This window comes from Rattus norvegicus, chromosome 1 (assembly GCF_036323735.1).
Source record: "Rattus norvegicus strain BN/NHsdMcwi chromosome 1, GRCr8, whole genome shotgun sequence".
Taxonomy (NCBI): domain Eukaryota; kingdom Metazoa; phylum Chordata; class Mammalia; order Rodentia; family Muridae; genus Rattus; species Rattus norvegicus.
This window is the reverse complement of record NC_086019.1, coordinates 153,490,070-153,504,424: the sequence shown is the minus strand read 5'-3', so window position 1 is coordinate 153,504,424 and position 14,355 is coordinate 153,490,070. Positions and strand designations below refer to the sequence as shown.

General features: G+C 36.7%; 1 protein-coding gene across 23 annotated transcripts in view; it reads right to left on the bottom strand.

Moving 5' to 3' along the window:
• Picalm (phosphatidylinositol binding clathrin assembly protein) overlaps positions 1 to 14,355 on the bottom strand; it is an 81,105-nt gene that overhangs the window by 45,662 nt on the left and 21,088 nt on the right. For 22 of the 23 annotated variants that reach the window (XM_006229676.5, XM_006229677.5, XM_063275985.1 and 19 more), the window contains 3 exon segments: positions 6,560 to 6,702; positions 5,751 to 5,826; positions 1,486 to 1,588 (listed from right to left, as the gene is read on the bottom strand). In XM_006229676.5, coding sequence (XP_006229738.1) covers positions 1,486 to 1,588; positions 5,751 to 5,826; positions 6,560 to 6,702 — 322 coding nt within the window. 23 annotated transcript variants of the gene reach the window in all.

Below are 14,355 nucleotides of genomic sequence, written 5' to 3'. Positions count from 1 at the left end.
ACATAGCTCCCACCCCACCATGCACACGATGATAAATAATTTTTCAAAAAGATGTGGAAACTATGGGTCTTGGCCTGAGAACTACAGTCATGCCCAAAGCTATTACTTCCATATGGCTCACAGCTCCATGTTCCCTACAATCCAAAGGGCCTGCAGTACTCAGCCCTATGCTCCTGAAATAAGTGCTCTGAAAGTAAACCCATGCTTTCCCCTGTGCCATAAGTACCCTTTGGTTTCTGTCTAGCTTTGCCTAGAGGGGTGAAACAGGGAGAGCAACACAGGTGGATCACTAACAGATATCACAGCCTAGTTACTTAAACTATATCAAGGTGAGCTCTGTTATGAGCTGCACTGTGTGTGTGTGTGTGTGTGTGTGTGTGTGTGTGTGTGTGTGTGTGTGTGCGCGCGCGCGCGCGCAAAACACCTTTTCACGCCTCAGGATAAAGAGCTGATGACAGGTAGCAATGGGAAAATCATGATGCATATTGGTGGCACAATGCAATTAAAGTGTCTGTTGCATTCACACTTTCTCATTCAATATTTGTACTATGACTTTTCTTAGGAAAGAGTTGGAAGGAAGGAAGGAAGGAAGGAAGGAAGGAAGGAAGGAAGGAAGGAAGGGCAGAAAAAGAAAAGAAATAATAAAGAACTAGAAAAAAAGGAAAAGGAGGAAGGGGAGAGGGAAGAAAAGAGGAGGAGAGGGAAGAAAAGAGGAGGGGAGGGAAGGGGAAGGGAGGAGAGGAGAGGAGAGGAGAGGAGAGGAGAGGAGAGGAGAGGAGAGGAGAGGAGAGGAGAGGAGAGGAGAGGAGAGGAGAGGAGAGGAGAGGAGAGGAGAGGAGAGGAGAGGAGAGGAGAGGAGAGGAGAGAGAAGAGGTGTTAATAAAGAGCTTGTAGTTCCCGTGCCTTTCCTCAATCCTTGGATTATAGGCATGTGCTACCACAACTGGCTACAAAGGGAAGGAATGAACAAGCAATATATCCTATGTTCATTAGAAAGCCAGGCTAGGCCTCAGAAGGCAGAGACAGATCTCTTGAAAACTCAAGGTCAGCTAGGGACATATGAGAACCTGTCTAAAACCAAACTAACTAAAATTCTTGGCTATTTTTCTACCAAAATTGACATGTTGAGCCTAAAATCCATACGAAATTTCAAAGTAACCAGAAGATAAACATAATCAACTGAGTGGGAACAGGATAGGTTTGGGGCTAAGGGAAGAAGATTATAGGAAATGAAAGCATACAGTAGGATTATGTCACATAAATTTATAAACACACTAAACATCAGTTATAAATTTTAAAAAGATGAATTTTAATCATGAGAATTAATAAAGTTGTTATAAAGATAATTTTTAAAAATCCTACTACAAAAAGTATATGGCATTTCTTCAAAAAAATAGTTTATAAAACTGTTCTATAATTCACAATGTAATAATTCCTGCTTTAGACTATTTTGGTATTTGAATTAGAAATGAAAACATAACTCACCCTCTCTTCACTTTTGTGAAATCGAATGCAACTTGTCTGTATGAAACTGCCTTTTCATTTAGGTACCTACTATATCGTCTAATAAATGTAGACATATCATATCCTGCAAAAGAAAGCTTTCATAAATGATTAAAATCCAAAGGTTATCTACAAAAACAACTGTATTATTTAACAGCAAAAATATGACACCCCACCTACATTCAGTGATACAATATAAGTTTTGCACTAAATTCTTCAAAATTATTAAAGTCAGGTATATCATATACAGTTTTAAAATCTTGTCCCTTAAATATTCAGCTACAAGTCTGAAAATAAGTCTATTTTGCTTCTTCTGATGCGCATGCCTATTCTTTACTTTTCAGGAGCTATAAAAATATGATCCCTTCACACTAGAAACCTGGAACTCACCAGAGGTGCTGGCACACACCACCTTTAACCCCAGCACTTAGGAGGCATAGGCAGGCAGATCTCCCGAGTTTCAACGTCACCCTGGTTTATAGAGTGAATCCCAGGACAGCCCAGACTACATAGAGAAACTCTGTGTTGTGTTTTGTTTTTTGGTTTTTTTTTTTTTGGGGGGGGGGGTGTGTGCACATCTCAGAACTCAAGCATAAACAATAGAACCATAATCCCATCCCTCAAATCAAATGAAGTTTCTATTGTTATACTTGTAAAACTTGTAGCTGTTTAATATTTAGGACAAGTATATCTCACATGTGCCAATCTTGAAAGAAATATGAAAATAAAAGACAGTAATATGTATGTTGAAGGCATAACCAAAACACTTTTTAAATATTTTCAATAAAACTTTGGGAAGCAATGTAAATTACTCTTAACACTGTTTCATCATAATCAGAAAAATAAAATCCCATCAGTATCACTTTTTAAGATACCAGAAACCTTATGTTTTAGCTACTATCTGGGTCAAAGAGCTACAAATGTTTGCTTCTCACTGAAAAATAAATAGGTTTCTTTTAACTTGGCTTCACCAAACATATTTGACTTGATCTTACGCTTTATAAAAAGACAATATTAACACACATATACATTCACACACACATATACACAAACACAACTAGATTTGGTATTAATAGTTATCAATTTGCAAATGTATACCAGCTGCCTATTATAAGTCAGAACAAAAGAGATAAACGGGAAAAGGGGAATTACAGCTACCACCCAGTTTCATACTCGTTAATATACACACACTCCTGGGTTTTTGGTTCATGCTGTCCCCGCTAATCCAGTTTTTCTTATCTTTTAGAGGGAAAATACCTCTTGCTCTTCAAGCCTCAATCAATTTATTTGAAAATACTCTTTCTTTTAACTTTTCATGCTCCAATATTCTTTCCAGGCATAGCTGATAGCTACTAGTTATCAAGTAGGTCCATCCTACCAACTAGTTTAGAGTTTTTATACCAGATGTCAGGCTCTACCTAACAAGACACAGTACATCAAAATTACTTTGCAAAAACCTCAATGAATATATCTTAACTATTATTTTTAATCTTATTGTAAAAAAAAAAAAAACAAAAAAACTTAGGGGCTGGAGAGATGGTTCATGGGTTAAAAGCACTGACTGCTCTTCCAGAGGACTCAGGTTCAAATCCTTGCACCCATATGGCCAATTGCAACTATCTATAACTCCAAGATCTGACAGCCACTCACATACATACATGCAGGCAAAACACCAATATACATAAAGGGTTTCTTAGTGTAACCCAGCTGTCCTCAAACTCAGAAATCTGCCTGCCTCTGCCTCCCAAGTGCTGGGATTAAAGGAATGTGCCACCATATGTTTTTAAAATATATAGATAAGAGATTCCTAGCCACTGTATGCATGCGGAGACCAAAAGACAACTTGCGGAATTCTTCTTTCTTTTCATCATGGTAGGTCTGGGAATCAACATGGGGGTTGGGTTGTCAACAAACACCTTTACCTACTGGGCCATCTCACCAAGAATATATTCTATGAAGTAGGGGAAATGCTAAACAACTCATCTACCTCTTTGTAAACGGAATAAAACTCTACAGTTTTTAACACTTAATTCCTAGGGTTTGAGAAGTGGCTCGGTGGCCAAGAGCCCCGCACCTACAAGGCAGCTAACAACCATCTGTAAGATAATTTCTAGCAAAATCATTGCCTTTATCCAGCCTCTACAGGCACTGCAAGCATGTAGTACATAGACCTATTACACAAAAACCCATTACACACAGAATAAATAAAAGTACAAGTTAAAAAATTAAAAGAAATTTAATTTTTAGCCCAAAGAAATGAAAATTAGTAACCGAGACCAAAAAACAAGCAAACAACTAGAGACGCCCCCCTCCCCGACAACTTAAAGTTTAAAAGCAGCAATAAAAAGATCTGCAAGCAACGTTGGATGTGATAGGTCATGCCTGTAACCCTGAGCTCGGGAAGCTAGGACACAGGACTGCCATGAATGATGTCCAGGCCAGCCTGAGCTACTGAGACTATGTTTTAAAAAAATAAAAGCAAAACCCAAAGCGACAAAAAATAAGGGGAAAAGACAACAAACAAGCAGTTTCTATCTTCCTATCAATCGGTTTTAATATTTTTAGCACAAAAGGGGGTTATTGCTAACTTTCCCTCTTCAAATAAATTGAGTATGGAGGTATTAGAGAGATGGCTCAGGGGTCAGGATTACTTGCTATAAGTGTCCAACACTCATACTGAGTAGCTCACAATCACCTCCAGCTTCATGGGATCTGATACCCTCTGCCCATTTCTGGCTTCCAAGGAAACCTGCACATAAGTGTGCATACAAACATGCAGATACACACAGATACACATAAATAAGTAAATCTTTTTAAATTAACTAATATTAATTAAATCAAGTTCTGTAACACTGGGTCCTATGCACTTACATTCCAGAATCACTGGAAGACAGATTCATTCCCAGCAGTACTTGTACTCGTGAAAAGTCATAATTCCACTTAGCAAAAGGAACCAAACATTACACTAACTACATTCAATTCTATTCATTTCTGCCTCTGTAAGAACATGTTCAGGCCCTTATTAACTTGCTACTAGACAGAACAATGACTAGAACAGTCTCAACAGCTTCAAATAATCAGTCTACTCTGATCCAACTTAACCTTAGGCCACCACTCTCATTACACCTACTTCCCTCTCTCCCAAACACAAGAAAACCTCTTCCAGTTTCCTACTACTTTATAAAATTAACCCCACCGATCTCTTCTATGTTTGATTTGGCTTTGAAAAGCTTCTTGAGTATTGCGTACAACTACATGTTCTCTAATGTGCCATGCACACATTCAGTTCATACTCATTCTTCCTATCAATCTTAATACCCTGTACATCTATACAATTGTGCTTAAACTAAGTAATCTCTTCCATCTCTCAAAGCCCCTCAGAGTAGGTCTCAGCTTCTCTGAAGATACTTCCCAGACTTAACCTAACAGTTAATGTTTCCAAATAGCTTAGCAATCCTTTATGTGGTCCTTCCCAGCTCTGACAGTCTATAATATTAATGGCCTAATTTTGGAACTTAAGTACAACAGACCCCATTAAGACAAAAGAATAGGACAACTGTAACTGAAACAGGACAATTCAAAGTGACTAGATTCAAAGTGAAAAAGTTAACTGTTACAAAGAGAAACACAGGAGTTATTTGGATTCTGGAGCCGGCTCAATTCACAATCTATACTTGGGTAAAGTGTTCTTATGTAACACAACACCATATGCAAAGAATATATACAATGAACAAGACTTTTAAAGTTAATTTAAAAACAAGAAAAGACATGTTATCAATGTCATTACCACTAACTGAACTTTGTCCCTACAATGTCAAATATATTTCTTATGATAAAACAAAATGGAAAAGCAGTGATTAAAATTAAGGTAAGTATTTGTTTAGTGTTTCCTATGTGCCAGGCATTATTCTGAGCACATTCAGGTTAGTTACTAACTACATTAAGCCACATTAAGCTCACAATGACTGAGCAGGAACTAGCATCATTCCTAATTTTACAGACAGTAACACAGAGGTAAAGGTAAATTCAATTCTAGGCAGCCGGCTCCAGAATCCATATTTGTAAATACCTTGTACTGTCTGTCTCTCAGAAATTGGGTGCTAGGTATAAAATCAATCTGAATTTCAAATTAAAAGGCTCACTGAGCCATGATCTGAAGCATCAATATGTCAATACAGTTGAATGCTGCAATAAACATTATATGGGGTTACTCCTAATTTTCTAGAAAAAGAATCAATTGTCTTTACCTTGCAATCCACTTTTATCCAAAAAGTTGCTTAAGTTAAACAATGTGTTTCTTGAAGCCAAATACTGAATGAAACGCTGGAAAACAAAAACAACAACAACAACAAAAAAAAAAACAACAAAAAAAACCAATAAGTTATGGTGCTGCCATCTTACAAACTTAATCTGAAAGTAGGAGGAAAGTAATGGCTAACTTATTTCAGTAAGCATATTGCAATCTCTCATCCTCACTCTCATTAATTACCAAACATAAAACATAATAATTTTTACTAGTAGACATTTATTACAACTTAATGATCAACTACAATACTAAAGTCAAGATAATTAAATGAATTAAGCACTTATCAACTACAATCAATAATTCTGTCTTTACTATAGCATAGTGGGACAGAGATAAGTATAATCAGATCATATCTGCACTTCCAAAGTCATCTATTTATTGTTTCTGTATGGCACACCATGGCACATCCTGGAGGTCAGAGAACAACTTTTAGAAATCGGTTCTATCCTTCTATCATGCAGGTTCTAAAGATCAAACTTAGATCCTCCAGCTTGGCAGCAAGTGGCCTCACCTGATGAACTTACCCTTTTATGTATATTTAGCAGGAGATATCAAAGGAGTTTCAAGAAGAGAAGCAAGTTAAATAATCAGTAATCACACCAGCATACTTGTCAAAGTTTTTCCTGGGCTGGAAAGATGTCTCAGTATGTAAAGGTGCTTAGCCTGCAAGCCTGGTGACTTGAGTTTGACCCCTGAAGCCCAACTACACATCCCACACAATAATAAAATTTTTTAAAAAATTACCCTTACCTCATTTCCATACACCATCAAATGATGAGTTGTAATGAGTGATTTGAAGACCACCACCCAACTACTATTAGTAGTTCTTTCAAACAAACTGTCTGCCAACTGTGGGATATTCACATTCATCTCATTTGTACACTGAATTAAGTCTGTAATTTAAAAGAAACATTAATTTATTCTCCGGTTTTCATTTACTGCTAGTGCCAGAAATGCCTAGTAACAGCTATTTTAAAAAAAAAAAATCTGAGTAAAATAATAGTTTGGACAAACTTTTAAAATTCTCCCAGGAGGGCTGGCACGATGGCTCAGCAGGTACTTGTTACCAAGACTGATGACCGAAGATCAATAGCCAGGACTCATAGGGTGTAGGGGACCTACACACACAGACACACAGACACACACACACACACACCCCTTAAGAAGTAGGCCGGCCACTTGTAGGAGTGTCTGCACTAACAAGAAAGGAGCAGTGACATGTCTGTGACAGGGGAAACTGCTAAAGGTATATTCCAATTATATTTACTTATTTCTTTTCCTCCCTCTTTTCCTCCTTCCCTCCCTCCCTCCCTTTCTTTATTAGGCTGTCCTGGAATTCACTATGTAGACCAGACTGGCCTCCAACTCACAGAAAATTTACCTGCATGTGTGCTAAGACTAAGGGATGTGCTACCACCATGCCTGGTCTAAGTTCCAACCTGATTTATTTCAAACTCAAAGGCATTATTAACTATGATCCAATCTAGAGAATAGAGATAAACCCAGACCTCCTTTACTTTTAACATGTATACCAAATATGATGTACAAATGTCAGTTATTACGATTATTACAAAATCAGTAATTTATTCACTTTTACGGTTTAATTGAAAATGACTAACTTGGCCTTGACTCCTTACAAGACCTGACAATGTAACTAAGAATAGTCATATACTTGCAATAAACTTTGAAATACTTGCCTTAGTAGATCCAATTGGTAACATTTGCTAAGCAACTGAATTTAGACCCAAGCCAATATTGCTTGAAGAATAAAGCACCAAACAATATAACCAAAAGTCCACAGAACAGCAGAATAACAATTGCAACAAAACAATAATTTCAACTTGGGTGTTCACAGGCTTCTGAAATTTTAAAGGAATTACTCCAATCTGCCATCTTGGAATCTTCATACCACTGGATGCCTACTGCTTGCTTTATTCCAAATACAATCTAATGAGGGCATAGTTGTGATTTTTTAAAAACTGGGTCTCCCTATATGGCCAGGCTGACTCTGAATCATGATCTTCCTATTCTGATTTGATTCTTAGTTTTAAGCAAATAAATTCTTATTCCCTCCTTCCTCCCATTTAGCTTTATATATCCCTAGATTTTTCTTATCCTTCCAGAAGATATCTTGAGAAAATTACCCAAGTTCTGAAGTATAGTGAACCACTGCCTAAAAATGTCATTAATTTTTGTTTTTTTGGTTTGGGGTTATATGTGATTTGTGTACATGTTCATGAAGATTTAAGAGCACATATGTACAATGTGCATGCATGTGGGCATACACATGGGCCAAAGATCAATGCCAGGTGTCTCTTATCTATTGTTCTCCATGTTTTTTGAGACAGGATCTCTTAACAGAAACTATTTTAACTAGACTGGCTGGCAAGCAAGCCCTTGAAATCCTCCTGCCTCTGTATCCCTCCAGGGTTGGGATAAAAAGGTGCTGTTTCCTATGCCCAGTTGTTTACATGAATGCTGGGGATCCAAATCCAGGTCCTTATACTAGGTACAGCAACTTCTTTACCAACAGAGCCATTTCCCCAACCTCTTTGGAATCTATTTCCAAAGCTGAACCTGCCATCAAACTGCCAAAAAGGTGCTCCTCCTATTTCTCTCTGCATGTTAGTACAGAAATACATTCTATATATCAGTAACCGAAGCTTTCTCATCGTAACTCCTAAATCTCCAAAACACCATGAACTGGGCACTGCAGTACATGCTGTAATCCAAGCAATGTGGCAAGAGAATCGCCACTTGGCACATGATATGGTGAATAGAAGTCCAGTCAAGGCTACCCTGTAAGACTCCTCAGAAAACAAACAAGACTGTCAAGAGTAAGGAACACTGATCGGATTAGTTCCTTATTTTTGGTAATAGCTGATTTGGGGTCTCGCTTACCCACGATACCAACTAACTGGCACAGAAGAATATTCTACAAAGCAACACTATCACTATCTAACCTAAATCATGTAAACCTTACAGCATGGGACAAGGCACTGCACTTTTGCTTTTTCTTGTATTTTACCCTCCAACAGAACATCTTTCCAATGTTGGGTGGTATAGTTTGCTATTTCGTACCTGAATCTTTTCATTCTAGTTCATTATTCAAAACATTATTTTTTAAATGAAGATTTCCCTTCTACAAACTAAAGTGCTCTACAAAGTCACTGAAACTGCTACATAATAATTCTATTCTACAGAACTTTCTACTACACAGAATTGACTTCCAAATCTTTTTGTTCTACTAATCACCTTAAAAGGTGTTCCATTTCTTTATCCATTGGAGATAAACAGCAAAGGTCAGCAAAAAGCCAAAAACCTAGTTTTTCAGTAAGAATTCATTTCAGTTTAACTACACTAAACACATATACACAATGGGTGCACATAAACATTGAGTTACACGGACATGTATACTACATTATACTGAGAACGTATGTGCATATACACTACTTACATTTATACTGTGCTCCCTTATGATCTGTTCTCCCCCTGCACATACTTTAGCCATCCCAAAGTCTTTCTTTGCAATGCTTCACAAATGCCATACACTGTTTTACCTCAGATGTTCCTTTTACCTGGATGCTCTTTCTCCTAGATACTTGTTTTCTCACTTTCTTCCTCTAGATCCTTGCTGAAATGTCATACTTATCAGATAAACTTCTGGGAATATCAATTTGTATTTACAAATCCTTAGGGTACTTTTGTAACTATGTCATCATTAGCTACTCCACTGTGCACCTGTTACTACTTAACTCATCTTAATGTCTGTCTCTAAACTTAGTTTTTATGTGGACAGTTGTTTTGTTCTCCATTATTTCCCTAGAGTCCTGAAACAATGCCACTTATACAATGGTCATTAATATTTCTTAAATACATTCACTTTGGCATGTATTTTTTCACATTCCTTTTTGAAGACACATTAAGCTATTTGGCCTTGGGATTCCCTGACATTCCCATGTACATCAGGCTGGCCTCCAACTTTCTGCCTGTCCCCCAAGTACTGAGAATTACAGGCATATGCTGGGTGCATAGGTACACTTAAAGAAAGCACCCAGCTAGGCACTGTAGTACACGCAGGAGGCTACCACAAGGTCTAGGCTGGCTACAGAGAGAAGTTAAGACCAGTCCAGTCTGAGCTAGTGAGCCTGTATCCCCAAAAATAAAACAGCAAGGAGAGAGAAAGGGAAGACAGGAGGCAGGATAAATCCATCTACCCAAAATGGTATCTCCTAGCTATACTGAATCAGCATGCTACAACTATTTGCTCATTAGGTGCAATTTTCAAATCTCAAATTAAAGAACCCTTATGACTTCTGGTTAGGTTAGAAACAATCAAATGGAAAGAAGGGTAACACCAGAGGTTGCTAGGTAATATTTCACATACAACAAGAAAAATGAATTAAGAACTCATGTTAGGACTATGTACTATATCAAACCAAATGCCAAACTACAATTATACAAATATTACTAGGGTAAAGAACTGTATGAACTCTGCTGAGTGTATTTCCCCACAATTCCTTAATTCAGCCAGTCACTCTCTCCATGCAGGTAATTTTTACTATGTGTGAAATTTCTACCATAATAGCAACTTAAAATGCTTGCTATGCTGAAAGAAAAATGCTTTTTTTTTCCCACATGTAACTAATCAAAAGCAAACTTCTAAACAAAACTTACATTTACAACAATTTCAATGGCTATTGCTTGTCCCACTCTGAATCCAGGATACAGTGAATGGCTGTGTATGTGTGTCCCTGGTTGGTGTGGACCTTACTATGTAAATCAGGCTGACCTCCAAATTCCAGAGATATACCTTCCTCTGCCTAACCAAGTGCTGAAATTAAAGGCATAAGCCAAACCATGCCCAGCCCAGGATACACTATTTCTTAAAAGTAAAACCTCTATAACAAAGTTAACACTCATGTCAAATTTCTTAAAAATTACTTACCTCGAGAATATAAACACTAAAGTCCTTTATCAACATTTTATTAACAATTCCCAAACCCCATACTAAATAATGAGACTTTTTAGAGTTTATTGTCATGAAGAAAATTCACAACAGTGCGCATCACTGTCCTTACAGAAAGTTACTGGAAACCTCAACCCCCAAACAAAATGTTCTTGCTTTTATTATTAATGCATCGTCTCAACAACTAAGTAACTAGAATTAGAATCTGAGAAACCAGATATTAGTTCTATTTATATACATGGCTCTTTCTGAAAGGTAAGGAGGTCACAGGAACTCACTACTATATGAAAGATTTGTATCTACAATTAAATTGTTGTAAAGGATAAGGACATTAAAAAAAAAAAAACCTATAAAAAGGATGCCCAAGTACTTGAAAAGACAGGGAACCTTAAACTCAGGTGAACCTTAAACTCATAATCCTGTCTCAGCATGCCAAGTACTGGGTTTGTATTATCATACCCAGAAGCAACTGCCTAATTTAAAGCAAGTCCTAAATTATAAATACTTAACAGCAAACATAATAAGAAAAATAGGATAAACACAACAATATGTATTCAGAGGAAATTTTTTTAGAATGTACAAAAAAATTTGAACAGTTACCAAATGGTTTATCTTATAACCAAATTCCTAGTCCAAGACACCAGCCTAAGAAAACCCCTACACCCACACCAACTTCAACCCCTTCAGAAAATTAAGGAAAGACATTTAGTATTCACATATATAGTATGCATGGCAGCTATGTAATGCCAGTCAATCAGTGGCATCCAAAACTGAAATGCAAGGGTCTCGAGTTCCCATGTAAAAATAGCCACTCAGTAGACAGTATCAAACAACTTCTGACAAACAAGATTTTCCTAACACATGTAAGCTTCACTAAAAACATATACTTATATAGAATAATCGCTAGGCAAATATCTCTTTCAGAAGAGTAGTTTGAAAAACAGCATCTTTGTTACTTCAGGTTTCTGTTTGTTTCTAGTAAATCAAGTGATCAATTAAATAGCACTTCATATCTCAAGTCCTTGAAACTTTTCATGGATGGGAGTACAAATAAATGGAGCAATGCTTACCATAGTAACTTATGGATAGGAAAAGAGCTTCTGAGATTCTGGCATAAATTAGAAGATTTTATCATATAGCAAAAATGTAGTATATATGGTAGCTGCAACTAGATTTAAACCAAAGCAAATTACATACATGCCAAAGGGCATCTACCGTAGTCTTAAGTGTCAAACGTCCTACCTAATAGCACTATTTCTTACTCTCTTTGTAAGGGATCACAAAGTACGTAATTGCTAAAACATTATGTTTCAAGTTCGGAATTCCATACAAGAACATAATGCTGTATTTTCATTAAACTTCCATTAGAATTTAAATATATGTTTGTTAAAAGTCTGGCATGATGGCATATAGCTATAATTCAACTACTGGGGTAACCAGAACAAGAGGTTTATTACTTGAGGCTAGCCTGAGCTATACAATAAGATCAAGGAGAGCCCCAACTATGTGAGACCCTATCTCAAAAACAAAAACATTGTTTATAGAGTTATATTTTTATCTTAGAAAAGCAATTTAACAATCTACCAAACAGACTTTAGGATATTAACAGGGTAATGACTTTTTTAAAACATAGAATATGCAATGCCCAGGACAAGGTAGTGACTGAGCTAACTTGAGATGGAAAAGGAATATCTGAGGTATTAAAAAGACAAAGTAACCAGATGACTCAGGCTAAAAAAAAAGAAAAATAACAGGAAGGTAAGGATCCTAATTCACACTATAAGTGGACATGCCTAATAATTCAGAATTAGTTGATTAAAAGGTAATACAGTCTTACAATCAGACACTATTAAAGACATGACAAAATAAAAGCTGACTAGGAAGAAATAATTACCTACTGTTAAGCAAAAGCCACAGAGAAGAAACAGACTCATATGTATACTTAAATTAAGAGTGTACACTTTAGTTGTGTGCTTGCTGACATACACTGTGTTTGCCCAAATACAGAGACACAAAAGAATTGACCTCAAGGCTGATATACAAAAGAGCTATGCCAGTACCTGTGTGATTCTGGGACCATGGCAAGCACTCCTCAGTCACACATACATAGCAATGCTGTACCACTCAGACAAGACTCTTTGAAACTTAAGTCCAATGGGCAAAAGAACAAGCTTGACAGGAAACAGCTGTGAGTCCAAGGTAGCATTATTATTATTTCCACTGTTTGAGCTTAAAATGTAGTCCAGTGTGGTGGCGCATGCCTTTAATTCCAGGATGCAGGAGAAGGCAGAGGCAGGTGCATCTGAGGTCAGTCTGGTCTAGAGCAAGTTACAGGACAGTCAGAGCTGCATAATGGCCCAGTGTCAAACAAACAAATTAGAACTCAGTGTCAAACAAACAAATTAACAGCACAGAATCTGAACTATTTAATTACTAGGTCAGTATTTTGAACTTAATTCAGTATTTTGAACTTTCTCAATGGAAGCCCTAAGGAATATCTAAACACCACAGTTAAACTAAGGTCATTCTGTCTTAGAAAGAAAACCCAATCCTACTTATAGGCAGAACACCAGTCTGTTAGCATAAAGTTGGTATGCTATTTCTATCACTGTGTTCTCAAAATGGAACAGGAAAAGAAACATTGAGAGGTAATTCTACAATTGCATTAACAAGACATTATACTATCCTGCTAATAAAGTTTCTCAACCCTTTTAACTAACTGTTGTTGCTATATAAAAATAACCCTTTCCCCAAAAAACTTTTAATAGAAAAACTGCTGTGAAATCTCTGCAAATTATTTTAAGCAAAGTTCTTTTTTTTAAAAGAAAGCATTAACTAGAAAGACCTCCATCAATGCAAGTTTCAGCTTTTAGAATATAATAAAGGCAACTTACACAAAACTGTTTTAGAAAAATAATTTTAAAGGCTGGATACTGGAGCAGTAAATATTTCTGGAAATATACTACACAACCACAAATAATAAAGATCATAGAAACCTTTTTAAGGCAATAAAATTAGTTACCTTGGAGAGATTGAGGCCATACATGAGGATTAAAGAAAAATCTCAATGTTAGAAGAATGAATGGTTTGTGCCCCATGAATTTTCAATTAATTTATTGTATGTGTGTGTGCATGTGCACGCTCATGCATTGATACACTTATTAATAGCAAACAGCTATGTCTACAAAGTGAAGAATATATAATTTCTCTCTAAATGAAGTTTTTTTTAAAAATAGTCTTGCACTGTGCTCATATTGGCATCTCTATGTTCGGGGCTCAGACAGAACCCAGGAGCAAGAGGTTATCAGGGTGGGAACAGACATGATCCCCCTTCATTACAACTGTAGCACTTAACAATTTTCATTACAATTAGTGGATTATGTGTGAGTTTCTCTTCTAAAACTGAACTTACCAGAGCAGCACTGTCTTTCTCATTATGTTACCAACATCAGAGTATGTCCTGAGAAAAATTAATGTATGTGGGCTGTGGTATAGTGAGAGTGGTTGCTTTTCTCCTATACGTGAAGCCCTGGATTCGATCTCCACCAACTCAAATAAATGAAGTACAACACAGAAG